General features: G+C 43.4%; 3 protein-coding genes across 7 annotated transcripts in view; 1 reads left to right on the plus strand and 2 right to left on the minus strand.

Moving 5' to 3' along the window:
* Positions 1 to 6,496, minus strand: part of ZZEF1 (zinc finger ZZ-type and EF-hand domain containing 1) — a 79,283-nt gene extending 72,787 nt beyond the window's left edge. For 2 of the 3 annotated variants that reach the window (XM_050929528.1, XM_050929527.1), the window contains exon 1: positions 5,770 to 6,496. In XM_050929528.1, coding sequence (XP_050785485.1) covers positions 5,770 to 6,399 — 630 coding nt within the window. In that variant the 5' untranslated portion in view covers positions 6,400 to 6,496. The remainder of the gene's footprint in view (positions 1 to 5,769) is intronic. The other variant, XM_050929529.1, reaches the window with a different exon arrangement.
* Positions 6,497 to 6,554: 58 nt separating this feature from the next.
* Positions 6,555 to 22,164, plus strand: LOC127037596 (neuferricin). 2 transcript variants are annotated; one of them, XM_050929534.1, is made up of 5 exons: positions 6,555 to 6,860; positions 7,132 to 7,272; positions 8,244 to 8,427; positions 9,758 to 9,952; positions 13,539 to 14,212. In XM_050929534.1, exons 1-5 carry the CDS (start codon positions 6,605 to 6,607, stop codon positions 13,723 to 13,725), a joined length of 963 nt encoding a protein of 320 aa, XP_050785491.1. In that variant the 5' UTR covers positions 6,555 to 6,604; the 3' UTR covers positions 13,726 to 14,212. The 2 variants fall into 2 exon arrangements, with proteins under 2 accessions (XP_050785491.1, XP_050785492.1); XM_050929535.1 differs by lacking the exon at positions 13,539 to 14,212 and adding an exon at positions 22,079 to 22,164 and having other exon boundaries at positions 6,556 to 6,860.
* The window catches only part of ANKFY1 (ankyrin repeat and FYVE domain containing 1), a 58,478-nt gene continuing 49,655 nt past the window's right edge, over positions 13,793 to 22,615 (minus strand). For both annotated transcript variants that reach the window (XM_050929530.1, XM_050929531.1), the window contains exons 22-25: positions 22,064 to 22,188; positions 20,948 to 21,094; positions 20,198 to 20,288; positions 13,793 to 18,343 (exon numbers count right to left, since the gene is read on the minus strand). In XM_050929530.1, coding sequence (XP_050785487.1) covers positions 18,211 to 18,343; positions 20,198 to 20,288; positions 20,948 to 21,094; positions 22,064 to 22,188 — 496 coding nt within the window. In that variant the 3' untranslated portion in view covers positions 13,793 to 18,210. The remainder of the gene's footprint in view (positions 18,344 to 20,197; positions 20,289 to 20,947; positions 21,095 to 22,063; positions 22,189 to 22,615) is intronic.

Below are 22,615 nucleotides of genomic sequence, written 5' to 3' on the forward strand. Positions count from 1 at the left end.
TCCCGCACCCTAATCCCCTGCCCCAGCCTGGTGAAAGTGAGTGAGGGTGGGGGAAGCATGAGCAACAGAGGGAGGGAGGGAATGGAGTGAGCAGGGCAGGGCCTCAGGGAAGGAGCAGGGTAGATCCTGGGTTGATCTTAAATTCAAAAAGTAATCTTGTGCGTAAAAAGACTGCAGACCACTGCATTAAAGAGAGGTCATTTGAAATAACTAGTTAGCTCAAGATAGCTATCGCCCATTTAAACCAACTGGATGGGTAAAGACTCCAGAAGATAAAGCCTAAAATAAGGAGCAAAAATGCCTTGACAGCATCTCTATGGCATATAGCCCAGTTTCAGCAGAAGAGTGTTAGAGATTTCAGTTTTTCCTAGAGCTGAAAAACTGTTAGCAACAATGTTCAAACACTGTTGCTAGCAGTTTCAGTGGTAGTGAGCTTATGAGATTAAGTGTAACAGCAAAGCAAGAAACTTAGATTTTGTTTCTGAGTGGAACAATACAGTGGGGGATTCAATTTGTCAAACATTATGCAGATTGTCAAAACAGTTCAAAGTACAGTTCAAAGTCAACTCACTGTTATCTTAATAAGACTTATTCTCCTGACCTTTGAAGTCAAAAGATAGTGTATCCTTATTAACACTGGGAGCAAGCAGTTTTTATGCTGTTAACAGGGCATGCCCTGAATATGAAGAATCAAACATACACCCTGAAAGCACTTAATGACACTTCCACCCAACATAGGCCTGGAATTATATTTGTAGTTTCCAGAATCCCATATAAGAATATGTTTAGCCCTCTACCATTTAAGTAGACACTTACAGCTCCTGAGAGGAACAGGCTTGATCTGCCAACAGTTATTCCAAACTAATTGCTTAGGGTAACAATATATACGTAAGATTTTCAAATATATATTTCTTGATTCTCTGTTTTTTTTTTTTTTACATCCTGCAGTCAAAACTACATACAGACTAAACTAACTTTCACCTACTATGAAAATAAACCTAAAATAATCCACAATTTAAAACCTGTATTCATCTGATATAGAACAATTCACAATTTGCACACGGCTGCTTGTCTGAGTAATGTTTTTGTGATACATAGAGAACTACAACAACAACGTTTCAGTAAATGAAGCAGCCATACTATTAATTTTATATAGGTTCTTATTCCATGCTCATCACTGTAGCACGATAGCAGTAACTAATATTTTGGGCCACTAAAGGTATTCGTGGTTGGGATTTTGAGTAAATGTGACCACGATCCCCCTCATGACTCCATCTCCCTTCTGACCTTTTTAAAGTATTGAACTCCTTAATAGAAATATTAAGATTAAGTACTTCCTACCAAGATTAATATTGAGTACTAAAAATCAGTGGGCAACTGTTTTGGAAAGCTCTTTTCAGATGGACTAAACTGAGCATCTCTGCTCAGGAAAGAAAGCATGTCAATGAGTTGCCCCCTCCTCTTACAGAAAGAATAGGACTTGGCTGGGTTGTCAACCTATTAAGACTCCATTCTTATAAACATATGTAAATTCTCCTAAACTTCAGTCCTCCAAAGCTTTCAGTATTGTGCAATTTTCAAGAATAAGCAATATCTGCATATACAACATAATAGCTGCTCAAGCACAATATAAACTCTGCTCTCTGCTTCTCAGATTTAGTTTACCTTTACACTTCTAGACAACTCATTAGTTTGCATGTATATCAAACAAATCATCTATCCCACCAAGGTAAAACAGCTTAATACATAGCAATGGGTCAAACTTTAGTCTGTATTGGTCAGGATTCTGTTGAACAGAAGGTGAAATCAGCTCACATCTTCTCAATGAATTAACTTCTGAACAATGTAGTCTATCTTGGAAATCTAAACTTTTGGATCATATGGGCCCGTCTGCAATACAGATACAACTACATCTTCATACAGTGGGGGCAATGTGATTAAAACAGAGTTGACTTCTGCAGCACAAAGAAGACCTAAGCAAGCACCCATATTATACCAGATCCTTTGAAAGATCTTCGATCAAATCATGGGGAAATCAAAGCATATTTTAACCATACTGAATGGACAATTGTGTTAGCATCTTGTTCTCCAACACAGTTGTATCTCAGGGCCTGAGATAATATGTCAATCCATAGAGCTCAGTGGTTTGGATCATTATAAAAACCCATAAGTAGTATTTCACTTTATTATTGCCATGACAAGTGAGAAATAACCTACTTTGCTGGTTCTGATAAATAATAGGTGAGTCAGTGGTTGGACTTCAGCAAATGAAATAAAGGAACATACACCAGAGGGGCCAGCTAAAATAAGCCTCTTCAAAAAAAAAATTCTTGTTAATTCCCAATACTTTTGCTACTTTTGTCAGCATTCATTTTAAAGAATGAATGTGTGAAAATATGGTTGATGCAGGGCTTTAAAAATTTACCAGACTAAATCCATTAGCCAGTGGCAATGAAAAGAGATGAAAGCAGGACCACTACTAAGGGTCAAGGACAGCATCCTAGTAAGAAGCTCAGAACCATTCTGCTAGCTGAGAAAGAGGATGCTGAAATCCTTAACAGAATGCTGCCCCTTGACTTTGTCCAGGAAATTCATCTTTTGCAACAGTGTATAGCTAGCAGATGTTTCATAAGCTTGACCTTCTCTACACCCTTTCTGACAGCTAAAAAGAAAGCACTCTCCTTCAACCTAAACTTCACCTCAGGACATCTTCACTGTTGAGAGAGAATTCCACTGATCTTCTTTTCTCCAAACCTCACGTTTTGGGGGTTGTCCCAGCTCCTGCTATAATTGCTTCTTACTCTACAACAGCAGTGTGAAACTGACAGGATTCTTGACAGTTTAACTGTTGGGTTAGAATAGCAGCCATGAAACTAACCAAAGTCTAGTATAATTAATTCTGCTGCTGCTCTTCGGAGATCTCTGCATAGTACTCCTGGGGGAATTTTGCACCAAAAAAATTAATATTGCAGAATGTTTAAATTTGCTGGTGCAGAATTCTGCATATTTTATTTGTCAAAATAACCCAATATAATCATGCCAGTTTCAATTATTTTAGTACTTTATTTCAATATAGACAACAAAAGAGATTCCCACAGGAGTAGAGTTAAAGCAACCCCCTGTATCCACATGGAACCTCATTGCAGGATCAAGGTATAAGTACCCTGAGGTAGGAGAGACGGGGAGGAAGGCAGAGAGCAGATTAGTCAGTTGAGGGTATGCATTAGCTTGGTGGGGTCTGTCCCTGGTCTCTTCTCAGGGAGAAGTGAGGGTGCTCCCTGCTTCTCTGAGGGCAAACAGACCTCAAGACTGACTTAGCTGCACCTAGCTTTCCACTCGCTTCAGCTCCCCCTCCCTTGGGATCCATGCCCCAGGAACTGTTCCCCCTCAGCTGCTCTTCCCACACTCACTGCCCCCTCTCTCAGGGCACAGCCCTATGCCCTCACCTTTTCCTTCCCCTGGAAATTGACTCTCCTTTCCCACTGCACTGGCCATGCCCAGGCTCCAACACATCCCACCACTGGGGATCCTCTGCTTCCTCCTGCCAACCATTGGGGCTCCTGTGCTCCCTTGTGACCCACTCCCAGAACAGGTTACCCTATGCTTCCCCCACCCACTACTGGGTACCCTATGTTCCCCCCTCCCACCCTGACTGATTCTTTCCTTGTCTGCCACACTCCCAGAGGCCCTAGCACAGCAGAGGAAACTGACCACGAGAAATACAGTTGGAAAAACCCACCCTGGAGGAGGCGAAACCTGCCTGCACAGCGCTGCAAATAAGAACTCTGCCTGGGGCATGTGCCATGAGCACACCTCAGGTACAAAACTGGAAGGGGATAGGTGCCTCTCATCCTACCTAAATAGCACCCTGGCAAAGGCTCACTGTGGCTTTCCCACTGCTGTGTGTGTCAGCCCCACGACTCTGTAGGGTGAGCATAGCAATGGAGGCAAGGGGTGTGCACTGGAGCTGCCTCCCAGTGGGAAGAGCAGGCAACTGGCTGCACAGAGGTGGACAAATCATCTTGCAGCCCACCCTCTGGGACATGGACTCTGCAGTGAGGCTGCACCTGACCTGTCTGCCCCTCCACCTCAGGTACACTACCAGAGGAAGCGAGGACAGTCTCCCCCTCAGGCACTGATTTACATCTCTCCCAATAACCAACACGCCCACTCAGAAAGGCTGCCAGGGGGGGCGCATGACCTCCCTCATCACTTCCATTTGCTTCCCCATCAAAATCCATTATTCTGCAGGGAAACAAAAAAATTCTTCAGGGGACATGAATTCTGTGCATGGTGCAATGGTGCAGAATTCCCCAAGGAGTAGCATTAGGCATTCTTCCGATAATTTCCTATCTTTGCTACCACCAAATATTCTCCAATAGAGATAGCAGCAGTGAAAGTGCTAGCGTAGGTAGAGTACCTAGAAGTCGCAAGTGATTTAAATATCATTCATCTAACCTTGCTCAATACAGGTCTAAAAAAAGTGGATAATATCACGACAGCTTGTCTACAGTAGTGCTACCACCATTGATAACAATACCTCATGCTTGGTAAGGCAACTCCCACCCTTTCATGTATATATACCTGCTCCTGTATTTTCCACTTCATGCATCTGATGAAGTGGATTCTAGACCACAAAAGCTTATGCCCAAATACATTTGTTAGTCTCTAAGGTGCCACAAGGACTCCTCGTTGTTAATACCAGATTTATGTATTTGCAAAAAACAACACCCTAGTGTAAACAAGACCTAAGAATGGAGCAACTGCCGAAGAGGTCTCTGTTACCAGATAAATCTCACTATTGGTTAGTAATTATATTTCTCAAGCCTTCTGTCAGTTCATTTACATTTAGAACATATGATGTTACTTTTCAGTTAAAACTCCAGAGATGTGTCTTCATCTATACAGACTAGGAAGAATAGCTAGCTTCTACGGCCTAAGAGAAACCATCATTTCTAAAAAACATAGTATGGTATAATTGTTTTGCCATTTTGGGTGGAGAGAAAGCATGACAAGATCAGAAAAAAAGGCCACAGTGAGCGCTCAGCACACCCAGCTAGGGCACAGCCAGCTAGCTGTGTATCAAGGTGGGTGATGCTACAAATATCTGGCAGCATTTCCTCTAATACCACTTCCTATTCTTCTCCTGCCTCTTCTGATTCTCCCAATCCCCTCTCCTTATTCCGTAACTCTTTATATGCTCCTCCTGTTCTTCTCTCTCATCCCAGTGCCCTCAATGTCCCTCCTGATCCCTCCCATCACAGCGCCTCTAGCCCACCCTAACCCCCAAATGCCTCTGATGATCCCTAGTCTCTTGCACTCCCTTTAATCCTATTGGCCCCCGTAGTTACCCTAATGTTCCTATGAGATCCCGTTGTTCAACTCTTTCACTGCCTCTAATCCCTTCTTATTCCTTTAGGTCTCATCTGATTCCGCAGCCCCAGCCCTCCCTTACACCCCCTCACCACAACCTTCACTCAGCTAACATCCTCTGTGTCCCCAGCGCCACCACAACTTCCCAGTTTCCCTCACCAACCCCATTCATCACATGACTCCCGCCGCCCATCCCTGTACAACTCCCAGCCCCGCCCCGGGCACTCGGCTAGCTGCCAAGCGCCGCTGTGTTCGATCCTCCTCCACTCCTGTCCCTCTCGGCCTGTCCTGACCCTCCCACCCCCTGCCCCTCTCCCCGGCTCATCTCCCCCACCGCAGCGCCCTCTGCTTCCTCCAGAACCGCCCCCGAGCAGCCCCTGCCCTGCCCGCCCTCACCTCCTCGCTCTCGCTGCGGGCCCCGGCCGCCGGCCCCGAGGCGCGGCTCTCCAGCACCTCGCAGAACTGCTCCAGGCTGACGGCCTCCTCGCCGCGGCCCAGCCGCTCCTCCAGCCAGCGCACCAGGGTGCTGTGGTGCCGGGACACCAGCGACTCGGGCGGGGCGGCCTCCCGCAGCCGGGCCGTGGCCTCCCGCAGGCGGGCCTGCTCCAGCAGCACCGTGGCCGGGGGTAGCGGAGGGAGCGGGCCCGGCCTAGGCGGAGAGGCAGCCCCGGGCTGCTCGGCTGCCGCCGTCCCTTCCATCTCCTCCTCAGCCCCTTCCTCCTCCTCCTCCTCCTCGCTGCTGTGGCTCGCCACGTTCCCCATGAACCAGGAGCTCGCTGCTGCCGGCGGCGGCCTCGGGCCTCGCGCACCCGCCGCCTCCGACGGACCCGGCTTAGTCAGCAGCCTCCCTCCACACCTGTCAATCCCGGAGGGAGGGGAGTCACACTGCCGCCAAGCGACAGCCGGCGTCGTAAAACCAGCACCCCGGTCGGCGTTTTTACCAAATGACCGTAAAGCGACAGCCGTCAGCGAGGTGAAAGCGGCGCCGTTGCCACGCTGCCGTAAGTTGTCGAGCGCGGTCGTCATGAAATAACCAGCGACAAGCCACCGCTGTTTTCTTTTTCCGCCGCGCCACCGTAAAGCGAGAAAAGCGTCGTAAAAACTCAGGCAAATGTAATTGCCCGCGGGCAAAATGGCGGCTGAACGCAGCCTTGAAGAAACGGGGTGAGGCCAATTGTCGTTTCCGCCATTTTGATTACGGGCGGCTCCGGCCCTTTCAGCCCTGGCTCCGATGGGGCTAGGGGGGCTCCTGGTTCCCGCTCTGGGCTTGGCTGCCACTTGGCTGCTGGGCCTGGGGTTCGAGCCCAGCTCCTGGTTGCTCCCTTTCTACGCTGGGCGGGGCCGGCTGCTGAGCCCCGCCGAGCTCGCGCGTCACACGGGAGCGCCGGGCAGCCCCGGCCTCTACCTGGCGGTGCTGGGGCAGGTGTTCGACGTGCGGCGGGGGCACAAGCACTACGGGCCGGGGGCGGCCTACAGTGTCTTGGCAGGTACCCCCTCTCCGCGCGGGACCCCACCCCACTGGCCTTCGCCCGCCCCTCGCGTGCGGCAGCGCCGGGGCCCTGCCGCTCCTGGGTTGGAGACTTGCCCACTCCCGTCTGGATCCCGTAGCTGGCCTCTCGCAATGAAGCGGGGGGCGAGGGGCGCTGTGCATTAAAGAGCGGATCCTTAGCTGGACACCACCACCACCCCCCCGTCTCTCTGCGCACCCCCTGGGCCGTGTCATCTCCCAGCTGGATGTTCATCATGTCTGTCCTACAGGGAAAGATGCCTCCAGGGCTTTTGCGACAGGAGATTTCACCAACACCGGACTTGTGGATGATGTTTCTGGGTTATCTCCGTCAGAAATATTGACTATACAAAACTGGCTCTCTTTCTACAGTGAGAACTACATTTTCGTTGGTACGTGATCTGTAACACAGACGAGTAATAATGTAGCAGCATACCTGAGTTAATCCTCAGAGCCTTGTTTGGTTTATATTATAAATGCTTAAGCATTTTATATTATCAGTGCAGGTGAGCACGGACACTTTTGCATCCAAGATCACCACAGAACAAGGGTCCCCAAGTTGGTGCCCATACATGCCATGGCACCCGCCGGGGCATCTACGTGCGCCCACATAGTAGCTGGTGGATGAGCATCTGCCAGAACGCCACCGACAAGCTGCATAATCCAGAGGTGTCGCCGCTGAAATACCGCCAAAAATTGGCAGCATTTAATCAGCGACGCCTCTGGATGATGATGCTTGTCAGCAGCATTTTGCAGCGATGCCTATTGATGTTGCCGCTTGTTGGCGGAATTTTGGTGGATGCTCGTCCACTGCCGCCAGACAAAAAAGGTTGGGGACCTTTGGCATAGAGTAATGGGCCAGCCAGTTGTCTCGTTTCTCTAGTTGTGTTGTTATTCCAGGAAAAGCATTCTTTTAGCATTTAAAAGTTATAGTTTGGGCTACCATATGCAAAGCAGCAAAATGTTTCCTTTGAAGCAGGTAGGACAGTAATGCGGGCCATATGAGTAATAAAGACAGAGTGATAAAAGCTGCACCAAACTCTTTTAATTCCTGAATTCCACAGAAAGTAGAAGAGAGTGATGTACCAAAAGTGTTTGTAGTTTAGGATATACCAGATTTGCTGATTGTTCCTTACAAGCTTCTAACAGGCGGGAGAGAGAGAGAGTTGAAGGCAAATGGATATGTTTGAGCCCCGGTCGTACAAACACACTTAATTCTGTTATTTCTAAAATAATATACGTGGGGTGCCCCAAAGCAGCACTTTTAATACAGTATGCTGCTTTTTAGAGGGTTTCTGGAGTTTTTCGAGGCATTGAAAAAAAAATGCTATGGTCTTAGTGGCTCTTTTTGTTCCCTCAAAAGGCAAACTGGTAGGAAGATTCTATGATGAAAATGGGGCACCCACAAAAGCTCTGGAGCAGGCCAAGGCTGTCATTGAAGAAGCGCTGAAGTTCAAGGAACAAAACAATGAGAAGAAGCAGTTCCCACCCTGTAACTCTGAATGGAGCTCTACCAGTGGCAGCAGATTCTGGTGTTCCAAACAAAGGTAAACATTGCCTTCCTGCTGGCGTGGTCAGATTCTGCAGAACCAAGCACCTTGATATATCTCATCTGAGATGTTATCTGTGCTGGTCTAGGTACCACTGACAGTTTCAGCACAGATGCAGCAAAAATTGTTTGTGATATGGTTAGGCCAGGCAGCAAGGATGATTGTTTTGTATAAGCGTGTGGCCTTGAGTAAGCCTCTTAGCCCCCTTGGACAGATGAGACAGCTAAGTAAATTTTAGCAGAGAGAGAACTCTGCTATAGCTAAGAACTTTCTGTTTGCAGGTTGATGCTAAGTGCTCTAAAATCTGCAAGGAGTTACTTGGATCCTCCCCCCATTCTCCCCTCTTGTGGGAACTCAGGGGTCCCTGTTCCTTGAGGTTGGGGGGTCTGAGCCCCTTTCCCCGCTCTCCTCATGTAAGTTGAGATTGGAGGGTCCCTGTGCTTCTTGGGAGATGAGCTGAGCCTCTTTCCTTGCAGAAGTGGAATCAAGTCAGTGTTGTGGGCGACTTACAGTGGTGGGACCATCATTGTAGTGTAGACACTTAAAGTTAGGTAGATGTAAGCTGCCTTAAGTTGACCTAATTCTGGAGTGTAGAGCAGGCCTCAATCCTGTGTTAGTGCTGGGGCCTGGATGAGATGACCTATAAAGGTCCTTTCCCAGCCTACATTTCTATGATTCTATGTGATCCAAGTGTGCTGTTGGATTGAGACCCATACCATTTTCCAGAGGGTAGTGTTTGCATCTGATAGTGGATAGTGTCCAGTGCATTCAGCTCCTGTTTAAAACAATACAGGTGTTAAAGGAACTTTGCCCCTTGCAGTACCAGGCTTGAGAAGCGGCAATAGTATATTAGGTGAATTATGTTGACCTGTTCTTTAGTAACATCAGCACTAGTACTACAGGCATTGTGGTGCACATAATAAAAGGCATTCTGCTTTATTGTAAAAGAGTTTATTCACAAGAATATAAAAGGTGGAGTGTCTATGCTGTTTGTTTGGGGGGATTTTAAGAAACAGAGAAATAAAGGGTGGATGTTAGTCATTTTGCTCTTTCCTAGGTGAGAGTCTCCAGAGTGAAACTGACTTTACAGGGTCCAGCCAACAATGTATTAGTTAGTAGGTCCAATAAAAGTTACCAAAAAACTTGTGGATGTTGGATAATATGGTTGCTGACTTCTGGAAATGGTCCTTACCCCAGGTTTCAGTGTACATGTAGTTGCCCCAGCCCTCCTTCAGAAGGGTCTTTGACTCAGCTGTGGGTGGGAAATACACATCCATTGAGTGAGAAATAACATAGCTTGTATTTGATCATATTCTTCCATCCCTAGTGGGGGAGTGAACAGAGACTGGATTGGAGTCCCCAGGAAGCTGTACAAGCCCGGTTCCAGTGATAGTCACTGTGTGTGTGTGAGAACTACTGGACCTCCCTCTGGACAATTGGATTCTACTGAGCACAGTGACAGAGGGGACTTGGACAATCCTAACTTGCAAGAATACAAGGGATGCCATCCACTAGCTGACTGGTGTGTGCTAAAAGATTGAGTCAATAGCCATGTTGGACTTGATGCATTTATTGTCCTAAAATGAAATAGTTGATTAGGTACAGTCAAAAATGCATGTTTTGAGGTTTACAGGGGATTCTCTGATATACAAGAGTTGGGAGACTCAGTCAGAAACAGGAATCAGTTTGTATAAAACTATACTTGAGTAAATGTAAACACCATGCTAAAGTGCTGGTAAAAAAAATGGAAATGTGACACCGGGAGGGAGCATGGTAAGGAAAATTATGTTAAAATGGAAAATCTTCTTTGCCAATAGCTGTTGCTGTAGCTTGTTGGTGCACTGGCACTTAATTCTGGCAAGAAAAAGGGATTTTTCTTCTGCAATTAAGAAATAGCTGTATCTATAGAATGGTGCTGGTGGGAGTAATGTCTCAGTGAAGTGAGCTCTAAGCTAGCATAGCACTACACTGTAGACCCATTTTCACTTACTGCAGCATACAAAACAGCCCCCCCCCCTTTTCTACTATCATAAGGTTGCTCCTCTTATGGCAGAGTTGTGCTAATACTGTACTCACTAATCTGCACATACCACCCACTGAGCCACCAAGTTGCTGAGAAATGACTTAGCATGGTAGAAGCTTCCCTTACTTCTAGTTTTGCTATGGAACATTTACGCTTGTCAGATGGAATCTGGGACAGGAGGTGATGCAGTATCAGTGTTTCTACCATTCTTTGGGTATAGGAAACCCTAAGGTATACCCAGTCCGTCTCTCTTATCCTATGACTTGCTATTGCCATAGTATGTAGAAGCCATGAGTCCTGTTCTAACTGAACAATGAAAGTGATCCACAGACAGGTAATGGATTTTATTGCTATAATCCATCTGTCCTCCTCCTCCTCCCTTACTTATTTACTACCTCTACTTGTTGCACTGTCTCTCTCTCATTAGATTGTAAAGTCTTCAGGGCAGGAATCAGGTCTTTGACAAGACCCATCCATGTGTTACTCTAATTTGCAAAATCAAATAGTGTTGTGTGTTGCCTAAATACTAATGCAAGCTATTGGTATATAAAACTATTTTACAAAAGAGGAAAACTTCCTGAAGGTCTCCCTTGCCCAGTTCTCTTCCCTCTCCCCCCAAAATGCTTAACTAGTGCAAGTCACTGTGTGACAGTGAGCACAAGAGGGAAAAGTAGTATTCAAGAATGCTCACCTAAGTCCTATGCTGTGCACTCCCCCCACTTAGAGCTAGCACAGCATGTTCACTGTAGACTGGCTTTTGTAAGTGGTGCACAGCAACAAACATGGTCATGGTTTATAAATTTATTAAAGTTTGTTTTTCTAGTTGTGTTGCCTCTCCACGTTTCATAGTATTTCTCTCTCTCATGCTCTAAGCTTCTTGCCACCTCCCAATGCTTCTTGTTGGAAACTGAGGTTAAATACACCTTCAGTTTGCTAGACTAGAAACAGGTAGTTGAAGCTACCTTTTTTTAATATGTTATGGGGCAAAACTCCCATAGGGTATGGATCTGAAATATGTTTTAGGGTGCTGACTTTAGCCCTAGATTTTTAAACTTATGTGCCCAAATTAGATTTCAGTGCAGCAAACTGCAAAATCCTTACTAAACTGCAAATGACAACGGATAGTCATGGTCCTTGTAGTGATAAGAGTGCCATTTTCAGGAAGACAAGATCTACTGTTGGAAAAGAGTCATTGTCCCCTTGGAGGATAATCCTTATTTGCCTAGAACAATAACCCAAATTGAAGGCAAAATGTTTCCAAAAGGAATTCCCACATTTTGCAGTTTCTGCCCCGTGCGATACAAGATTTCTGGTGCACATTTAAAATGTTGGAGGACTGAAGGTAACTTTAGATTGTAAAGTCTAGATAAGGAGTAGTTCATTCTCTCTCATGACTCACAACAGAATATTAATTGTACCTGATGAATAACTGAAAAAGACAGGCTGTCCAAAAGCATTATATGCCTGTAACAGCAAGTTACTTGCATTGCTTGCCTTTTCAGGATAGCTGTAGTAAGGTGTCTGATGGCAGATTGCTGTACTGAGATTTTTCATTTCAGGCTCAAGGAAGTGGTTTGCAGAAGATAAGCAGCTTAAGCTGATAGGGTACAAGAACCTGCAAGTCTCTCCTCAGTTGACTGATAGGAGCAGGTTGCTAGAGGGATTAGGTTATTGACCCATTGCAATTTAACTGGGTGCTAGGAAGCCTATGACATTTCATATTGTTGCCAAAAAAAGTGTTTGCAGCACAAAGCTACTTTTGACACCCGAGTATAATCTGTGTTCATCTTTGCCCCATGGCCAAGGGCATCTAACAAGAAGGAGGACTGGAGATGGAAGACTGCTTCAGAATTAGCCAAACAGTGCAGCTAAAGGACATCCGTTTAACCCAATGAATAAGGCAGACAGTAAGTCACTACTAATGCTGGGCAACACTTGACTAAACCTTGAAACCCACACATTACTGTTGGAGTCCTCAGCTGTACAGCCCTTCCTGCTTTTGGGCAGAGAAGAAATAATCAGATTCCTTAAGAGCCTTAGTATTACATCCTGAGGCTAGGAGTGAGATTAATAACCAGCTAATTAAGTGCCACAAAAGAACAGGAATTGTAAGGAAGTAGTCAGATCCCTTCAAGTACTTATGCAATAGCTCTCCAGGTGAAAACTGTAGCCTAAGGCAGAGTTGATCACTTAAAGATTAAGTAGTGACAGACACATTTCATCCTACTGTAGGTTTGAGGCTGCTGAGTGCACTGTGAAATCAGTAGAAGTTAATTTAGAAATTGAATCATGAATTGGGTTGTCTGGTTTTCAACCCAACACACCTGGTTGAAAAGGGACTCTTCCCCCCCCCCCCCAGCCTAGTGAAAGTGAGCAAAAGTGGGGGACAGTGAGTGACAGAGGAAGGGGATGGAGTGAGTGGGGCAGGGCAAAGGTTTGGTTAGAAAGTTGGCAACTCTAATTGTGATGCAGACCCAAAAAAATGAGATTCACATCAATGGGTAAGAAGTGACACTATTCTTAGGAACCAATGCTCAGCTGCTGTAAATTGGCAGAACTCCAACACAGAGCAAGAATTCACTGGATGGAGGTGGTTATTAGTCATTGACTATCCTCCACATTAGGGGGTGGGGAGGAGAAGAGGGAGGTATTAAGAATAGCACTTTCACTTCAGTTAATGCACATACTGTTTACAACAAGGATGGTTGAGTATGTGCAGTTATATATACACCCATTGGAATGATATAGCATGATGCTTGGACTACAGCAAACAAAGTTAACAACGTAAGTTACTCCTAGGGAGGCTGTAGCATTCTACAGCTGAGGGCTCTGTTAATGTTCTTGGAAGGATGATGGGAATTCGTCATCGTGATATAGCAAGGAGCACTTAGATGCATGCTGTATTTTATTATTCTACAGGGTATAAGTAATTCCCTGAACTATATGCTATAATCAGATGGCTCTGATGTATATAGTTCCTCAATGAAGTTCATATCTCAATTAGTGATTTTTAGCAAATATTTATTGTTAAAACATATGCATCTCAAACAAACAATCCTAACAAAATGCTTTTGGCTGGTTTCAGTTATTCTGGAGCTTCTCTTTTTGAAGAAAAGCTGCATGGATTAGATGACACAAGGCATCTGCCAAGTGTAACAGGCCTTTGCACTCATGGTTTTGCTTATTTTATTTCAATTAACTTCCAACTCAGTATTACATTTCATGCATCTGAAGTTAACTGGTTTGGGAAAAACATGAACAGAACTAGTTGATTGAAGGTCCAGACCTGGGCAGTACAGGAAATCAGGACTACACAGTAATGACTGCAACCAAGCCTACTGAAAGGGGTTTGAAGAGTGCATAATTTAATGTCAATTAAGAATACAGCAAAGTCAGAGGAGTCAGTCTGCCAAAATAATGCTAGTTAAGCAATTATACAAGAATTGTACAATACATGATGTCTGGAATAATCACTATTTGGTTAAGATAATCATTTACAAAACAAAAGGTAAGTTGAAATTTAATTAAATCTTACTCCCAGGGTTTACTGGTAAACATTTTCCTTCTTGCTTGGAACTGACTAAGGGTATAAGACTTGTCTTGATGCACTTTGTCATTACTGATGCAATAGATGTATTTTTGTATCAAGGTTCACAGCCCATGATGTATTTTATCTAGTTATCCTCAGTTTGTTACAAGAGCTCATTATAGAGTAGGAATATTGCAAATAAACGTTTTTAGAATGAACTGAACAGAAAATGCCATTGTTCTAAGACTATTTCATAAACAGCAAGAATGACAAAGTTTCACATTATAGTTTGGTCTTACTTTTACACTTCGGTAAAACATGCAACAGTAAATTTGTTGCAATATCCAGGTCTGCAGCAAATTGCTGTTAAGGGGAATCAAAATATAAATACTTGGTATACAAAAAACTCCCTATGTTCATTTGTTATACAGATCTTATATATGCTACATGACAAGGAAATTGTACTAGCCACTGGTCTCCATACAGGAAGTCTTTAAGGCATCTGTAAACTTTTAGCAAGTTAATTAGTAATGCTTTGTTAGTACCTTTAACACCAGTAATTTCAAAACACATTCTCATTTACTAGAGTGAAATAGGTTATTCCCCCCCTCCAAAACTTTTACTTCAATTTCTAGTTTTAAATTAGAATTAGTTTTGTGCTTGGGTGAGGGGCTGGGTTGACCATGCTGGAGACCAAATTTCTCTTTCACTACAGAACAAGCACCACAAACTTTCCCCATTCAGCCTTAAGTGCCTGAAACCCTACCTAACAAAACTGCATATAGGGCCAAGAAGGGAGTTCAGTCTCATGCTCATCCAACCCTTGACATGTGCAGACTGATGAACATTTTCTAAGTTGTGAGTATCTAAGGACAGCAGGGGTGGCAGAGTTTTTTGGTCACAGTCATAAATATACCACATAAAAGGAAGATGTGCATTATTTGTTTGCCAAGTTAGAAATGTACAGACCACCACCAGAGATCTTCAAGAGCTTTCACTTGATTTGTGCCCTTTAACACAGTATGACTACCAACCCTAACAGAGCTGTGAAGAAAAAAAATGCACACCAGGTAGATAGTCTCTACAGGAAGTGAAGCTGAGGTGTGGTAAACTTCACACCCCTGGGGGAGGGGGGGGAAATGTAAACATTAGGTCTTAGTTATGAGGTAAAAGATTGGGGGGGGCTAATAGGTAGTTTGGGCTGCCTATAGCTCAACTTGTGTGTTGAGGCCGGGGGGGGGGGGGGGGGATTTACAAATTTGTTTAGTAATTTAAGTTGCCCAGAAAACAAACAAACAATCAGTAAAGGCACTTTAAATGTGTCAAATTTCTGTTAAGAGAATGTAGTTACTTTGAATTCAATCTCAGATGCACATTTCAGGTTGTACATGGAAGGGCTATGAATATTCATACCTGCCTTTAAATTCCAGTGAGGCATAGAGGACCCTTTCAGAACGAATGCTGGTGTACTTTAAAAGCGCTAGGTAGGATTTACCAGAGGATTTAAGACACTTGCATTTTTAAAGCAATCATTAAATTTCTACTCCACCCCTCAAAAGGAGGGAGTTTGCAACATGCAAGAGTAGGCTAGTATGAGAAACTAAACCTGCTCTCGATTATGAAGACTGCCAAGCACGTCTCAGAGGCCTTCCCAAATTGAAGTAAACATGGAAGTCAAATCTGTCTTACTGAACTTCTTTAAAAAAAAAAAAAAGCGTTTTGATAATGGTAAGGGGCCAAAGAACTCAATTCTACAAGTCAAATATTCTAATCTTGTTGAGACTAATTGCTGTAAAGCACTAGACAGATGAAGTCTTGTCAACTTCCTAACAAAGTCCATTTATGAATCACTATGCAAATGACTCTAGAATAACCACTCGTATCTTTTAGTGCTGCATCTTTCCTTCTCTTGACAGGTTTTAAGTCGGAAAGATAGCAAGCAAATGTGAAAAGTTACACCTGATCACTGGATGTGGTCAGTCAACCAGTTAAAATAGACAAGACAATCATTTCTTTGAACTGATACTTAATCCATTTGCCCTTTTAACACAGTAAATGGGAATTTAACTTGTGCAAACCCATGATGAGTTACTGACATTTTAAAACATGATCAGAAGTGATACATGATTCTTCTTAGATAGTCCAGGATTTCTTTTGATCATTTAAACTGTCATGCTTTGTAATTAAGTGCTTTTGAGACTCATGCCATCCATCTCAAGTGCCTCAGAACTAGTCTGCTGCAAGTCGATATTCAGTTCGATATACTGATGGTAGACATTTTATATTAGAGAAGAATACCACCTTTTAAGAAAGTGGCAGTATTTGTTCTTTACTGAAAGAACACAGCTACTGCCATTACAACCAACATGATCTGCACTGATAGAGAACGAAAACGAAGTTGGTCCATTATTTCACTCTAGTGTTACTAAGTTCAGGGTTCCAGTTTTTGCATCAACATATGTTGGAAGACCGAGCAGCGAACTAAGATTCCATCTGAAATGCACTAGATGGGTGTCAGGTCTTTACTTTACTGTACAAGCCCAAATTTTGCCTAGCATAAAGCAAATATCCTATAAGTCACAGAAATATAAAAAAGTAGCACTCTGGTTTATCAGTCATTTTACATATATAGGCAAGAGATACTGGACATGTCACTTTTCCCAAAGACAGGGAAATTGAAGAAGTTGTGAATATCTGCATCCCTATTGCACGCACTGTATCACATAATAGTGGTTAATGAACACTAAAAAATATATACACAACTGATTTGTTCGTGGAGCAGAGATAGGGAATGCTGCATGTAGTCTGGTCTACATTTATCTCCCAGGGCTAAAAAACTAACAAGGCAAGACACCTTTTCATTAAGTACACATTAAACTGACTGACACCTTTTACCTATCATACAACAGCCAATTCACCAGAGTAAGTGCTTACTAGCAGCTAAGTGATTTATGAGCTACTTTCGGGGTGGGGGGGACCTGTGCCATTGTTTCGTAGGTTCAGCATATTTAAGAGGAACCACAGCCAGGTCAGAAAAAACCCATTGCAGTTAGTGTGCAAAGGTCTGCCGTCAGGCTGTTTCACAGTGCAGTCAGAACTCCTTCCTGCAATCCCAACGGCCTAACATTTGATAGTGAACCTCAAAATACTGCCAATAACTGGCCATTTTGCTGGATTTGGAGACGTGTTCTGACCGTCTAGAAGTGCAGAAGCAGCATGTTTTGTATTAGGGGAGTTGCTGGTTCCATTGTGCACTGATTAACCATAGTCTTTAGATCCAACAAGAAAATGCCACTAGTAACTAGCGTCTTGTAGGATTCATAACTGCTGCTCCAGCACAGTACTCCTTTGCAGCAAGTTTAACTACCCAATCTGTTTTCTTTTAGTGTTTCTTCTTCAATTAGTGTAAACTTAGGTCTGTTCTTGGAGCACTTAAGTGACAAGAATTGTTTTAAAGCCAGAAAGACCACTGATGCAAATAATAAAACAGAAAAAGTGGACTTCATCAGTTCTAGCAGCCATGAAGAACGTCTGCCAATTAAAAGGAGCCTGCAAATCCTCTTGAACATGCTGGAGCTAATGAGACATTTACTCAGGAGGTATCAATATGTGGAACTGCAATTCTGAGTCCTGTATAATCAGAGATATTGTAAAGCTCTCTCTTGTAAGGCCACGATTCTTCAGCTATGCCCCTTTAAGCCCTGTTTAAAGATTTAACTCAAAGTGGGTCATGGCTGTCACAGCACAGTCCAGTTTTATATAAAGAGCCTTCTATGGAGAAAGGGAACACTTATCTTTGAAGATAACACAAAGTTACTATTTACCCTTGAAACTTAGTGCCACCTCTTATTAAATAGCCTGAAAATGGCAAGACTTTAGAGTAGCCCAATGCAATACACCAGGGCAAGCACAGACCTGCTGTTTTGATCCGTACAGGGACACAAGGCTAATGCAATTTTAAATCCATGCTTGTGGCAACTAGGAGGGTCTAACTCAATTCATGTTTATCACTCCAATTTGTTTACCAGTGAAGTCTATCACAGCCCAACACATTTATAATCATACAAAATGATTTATACTGGAATATATCGTAACATGGTCCTTAATTAGTTCAGTCTATTGCCAAAGGAAGACATGTATAGGCCTCCCCTTCCCTGCGTCCAGGGCTTGCTAGCAGAGTTGCTGTCTGAAGAGCACTGACCGAGAATCCCCCTACTCCTACAACGTACTAGGAGACTCCTCCCAGAGTCAAGACGTCAAAGCAGATGTTGCAAACTCTAACAGGCTTGTTTAAGTCAAATTTTATGATTGGAATCTCCTTTGTTGAGCATCTATGGCAGAGCAGACGTCCACAGTGGCGGCTGTGTGGGGGAGAAAAGCATGAGTTATTTCGGAGTAGCAGCTGTGTTAGTCTGCATCTGCAATAAGAACAGGAGTACTTGTGGAACCTTAGAGACTAAGGTGCCACAAGTACTCTTGTTCTTTTCAAGCATGAGTTAGTCATGTATAATTTCAACATCAGAACAATGAAGCCCATGTTATGTGCTCAGACACCCTGGTGAGAGTGAAGAATCAATGTTTCAGTGTTTGAGAGGTTACAAAAAGGAGAGAGAGTCATCTTTTATAGTAAGTGGCTGTTTTTTATATATGAGACCCCAGTGTCTGGTGGCAGTAATAAGAACTGCTTCCACTAGAGTTATTTACCAATCACTGGAGCCACCTTCCTGCTAAGACAACACTTATTATATAAGGAGAGTTAATAGCTCCAGGTCTTCCCATACCAATAATGAAATTGGATTCTAGAGCAGTATCAAACACTAACTAGAATCAATTCTATCTTAGAGAAACGCTCCAGCCTAATCTGAGGAGAGTTAATGAACACTAAGTGAGTAAGACTGCATAAATATGAGTGTTACTAATTCCTGAAATGATCCCCAATATTGATCCTTCAACACCGGAAACTTTTTGCTAGTCCCACCAAGGGAGCTACAGCAGTTAAACAACTTTATCTCCCCATCTAGGTGATGTTTGTCCCTTGCATGCACCTTGGCTGTACGTCTCAATCCCTACTAAAAAGGAATAATAGTAGTCAACATAGTCAAGCCTGGATTACGATTAGGTTTCTACTGCAGCTTCCCTGAGAACCCAATGAGAAATATTAGCCAAGAGCAGTTTACATCAGCTTTGCAGATTAGTTCAAAAAAAGCATCTATGGCCACATAGGTCAAAGAAACTGTGGTAGACTTCTGCTAGGAACACCTTCATTTGAAGCACTTTTCACATAAAAGTAGAACCTCAGACTTACAAACACATGGAGAAAGGAAGTTGTAACTGAAGTGTTCGTAACTCTGAAAGAACCACGATAATCTTTTGTTCAAACATTTACAAGAAAAACGCTGCTTTTAATATAGTTTACATTTCATAGTACTGTACTGCATTTGCTCCCCCCCACATACCCTCTGACTCGGCAGCTGCTTGATTGTGTACTTCCGGTTCCAAATGACGTGTGTGGCTGATGAGTAAGTTTGTAACTCTGAGGTTCTACAAAAATGTGTACGGGACCACAATCCAATAGACTGTAAGACTGCTTCCAGAGTCCCTATGGTTTTTCTTCTTTGCTACAGCTTGGGAGCCCCACAATAACTGACAGCAGGTTCCCAAGCCCAGGTCGGTGAGGTAATATCTTACTGGCCCAACCTCTGTTGGTGAGGGACAAGAAGTTGGTCCAATAAAAAAAGATATTCCTCACCCACCTTGTGTCTCATATCTTGGGACCACCAATGGCTACAACTACACAGCTTACAGCAGGTTTCCCTCACCAACACCCCAGCTCTCAACACTGCAAGTGGCTTCTCACCCCTGATGAAAAAAGGAGTTTCATTGACAGGCAACCTCCTTCCTTACATGCAACTGCAGGCAGCTTACTGCCCAACAGCCAGTCATTCAGATGGGAGCCTGCACCTGAGAGCTGTTTCAGCCAGGCAGTGGGGCTCTGGAAAAAACCTCTACTTAGCAACTGAAGTAGAATATGGAAGAGGGGTTTAATTCACAGGGATCAAGTACTCCTTTACCCATATGCATTTTATACCTCTACAGAAGATTATGCTTCTTCCAAGATTGCTTAAACCAAGCCAGTTATATTCTGAAAATTAGTCGGGGAAGGGGCGGGAGAAAGAGGAAGGAAGAGTGTAGTAATATTTTATAAATTAAGTTACCAATGATGCTTCCTTGTTGTGACTCCAAACTTGGCAGTGCATTCATAGCAGTTGGAACCATCACACCAGGGAGGTTCTTTTGATAGCATATCTGTAAGGAAAGTGAAGAACTTGTATGTCCTTTGAAACAAGTCTCCCCCTTAATAGCTCAAAAACATTTTTATGACTATATTTAGAATGGTCACCTTGCCCCTCCTTTCAGAGCTTAGATCACCGCTATCACAGACTCAAACAGCTGAACAAGTGCCCACCAACCTTAATGAAACTGTATTTAGCATATTTGGTGCCAAAGTTCAGACTGTTTAGTAGAGTTTTCTGAAGTATTAAGTCAATGGAAGCTGGATTGCAACATTAAAAAGTACCAGAAAGTTGTTCCATTGTCCAAGGTGTGTGCAAAGAACACACAAGCAAGTGGTCAAGGGGTATATTTAACAATGTTTCATTTTGAAAACCAGTGTGATGTTGGTAGATTGCCTTACCTTTTTTTTTTTTTTTTTTTAAAAAGGGGGACGGTTTAAGAGTTATGGCCAGAATTTAAGCTCAAGTGCCTGAAGTTAAGCACAGATCCACTGAAAAGGTCAGGCAAAGGTAGGAGCACTTGCAACTCTTGGTGAAGGCAGCGGAATCTGTGGGAGCCCAGCTCCCCTCAAAGTCAGACCACTAATTTTGGGTCCCAACTTTAAGCAAGTCTCACTAAAAAAAAAACAGCCTAGGCTTTTTTTGGGATACTTGAGTGCTTAATGTACTTACCCAAAAGTCTAAAGAGAAGCTGTTTTGTAGCAACTTGGTAGTTGAAGATATTGACTCCTTGGTTATTGTTAACCCCAAGACGAGCCCCAGCTCTCACTATAGCACGGCACAAGTTAGCATTTCCCTTCATATAGGCCAAGAGAAGCACTGAAAAGCAAAGGCAGACATTTCCCTTCTGGGGCAGACTAATATTTTCCCCGCACTCACAGATGCAACATGTGGAGATACTTGTATGACAAATGGTATGGACACATGGAATATTCAAGGACTACTGCATCAGCTTTAGAAGTATATGGGCTAGTGATTGTATTCCTAACTCAATGGGGGAGATACAGGGTTTCCTGCAGGAGCTGAAGTCACTATGACTAAATTAGTGCAAATCCCTAGGCAGTTAACTCTGGAGGAAGAAAGAGGAAAAAAAAAAGTCTCAACTCTTGTGGGAAATTGGACAGACTAGATTAGTTTTACCTGGTTCAAGAGGCCCAGCAAGCAAAGAACTGACAAGTGTATGGAAGCGACCACCCTGACACAGAGAGACATCACATACACTGGATCAAAGAACTGACAGAACTATGACCAAGAGAGACAGACCCTGCACTACTTTAATGCTATCGGAATCCCTAAGAAGAATGGGTAACTGGCTGATAAACTAGGCCTGTTTACTGAGAGAGGAAAAAAAAATCCTCAGAAAAGATGCATCTTGACAAAACAATAAATACTATTTCACTTTATGAAACCGGGGTGGTTAGTCCTGTCATCTCATCAGGTCTGACTTGAATTCAGCATTATCTTGAGGATAATCTATGCAGTGCAAGAGTTTGCAGCCTACATCTCTCTGGAGAGAGGTGGTCCTGATGGCTAGAGATCTGGAGTGCAAGAGAGGCACCCTCTAAGAGCTCATAAAGAGATCACAGGTACAATTAACTTGGAACTGAGACAACTTTTAATTTGGTCTTACAAATTAGTAATGGATTTAAATTTATTAACAACTGAATATGTGTATCTCAGTTTTACAAGTGTTATGCCAACTAGTCATGCTTTCCTCAGTTCACATCAATTGCATAGTATTTTTTAAACAGCAAATTTCAGATTCAAGAAATACTAAGTTCTTGTTACCTGTGTTTCCTTCAGCATCAGGTTTGTCTAGAGGATATTCTGGCATACATTCTAAGAAGAGCTCACAGATGGCTGCTGCATTATCTTTCCCATAGTGTCCCAGAATGTGCATTGGTGACTGACCTCTGACAACACAAAATGCTCAGATATTACAACAAATCTATGTGTTATGCAGACCAAGATGTGTTTATACTAGGATTATTTACTTCAGTCAGCTTCAGACTGACTTGTCCATAAAGCAGCACGGCATACAGTTTTAAAGCACAGCATGGATAATTAAAGTTCACATTGTTTTCTTGAATTAGTCATTTAGAGTTCAACGCATGTGATTTAAGTGCTTAATTCATGCTGAGAAAAGATACTGAAATAATTGTTAAGAGGTGTTTGAATGAAGTGAATTTTGAACATTTATTGCTTTGTGCACCTTGAAAGTGCATTGTCAACTTTTAAGTTGATCTACAGAATTAAAAGTTTTTATGCAGTCATGTTTACACACACATTTTTTAAATTTGCTTATGATCTAAAAGTGTGTTCATGCAGAATAGCACGTAA

This window comes from Gopherus flavomarginatus, chromosome 19 (assembly GCF_025201925.1).
Source record: "Gopherus flavomarginatus isolate rGopFla2 chromosome 19, rGopFla2.mat.asm, whole genome shotgun sequence".
Lineage (NCBI taxonomy): Eukaryota > Metazoa > Chordata > Testudines > Testudinidae > Gopherus > Gopherus flavomarginatus.

Bases quoted from the DNA above. Each gene is read 5' to 3' on its own strand.
- LOC127037596 (XM_050929534.1), top strand. From the start codon at position 6,605: ATGGGGCTAGGGGGGCTCCTGGTTCCCGCTCTGGGCTTGGCTGCCACT. The intron at 7,273-8,243 runs GTACGTGATCTG...TTCCCTCAAAAG, and splicing joins TGAGAACTACATTTTCGTTG to GCAAACTGGTAGGAAGATTC. The intron at 8,428-9,757 runs GTAAACATTGCC...TTCCATCCCTAG, and splicing joins TTCTGGTGTTCCAAACAAAG to TGGGGGAGTGAACAGAGACT.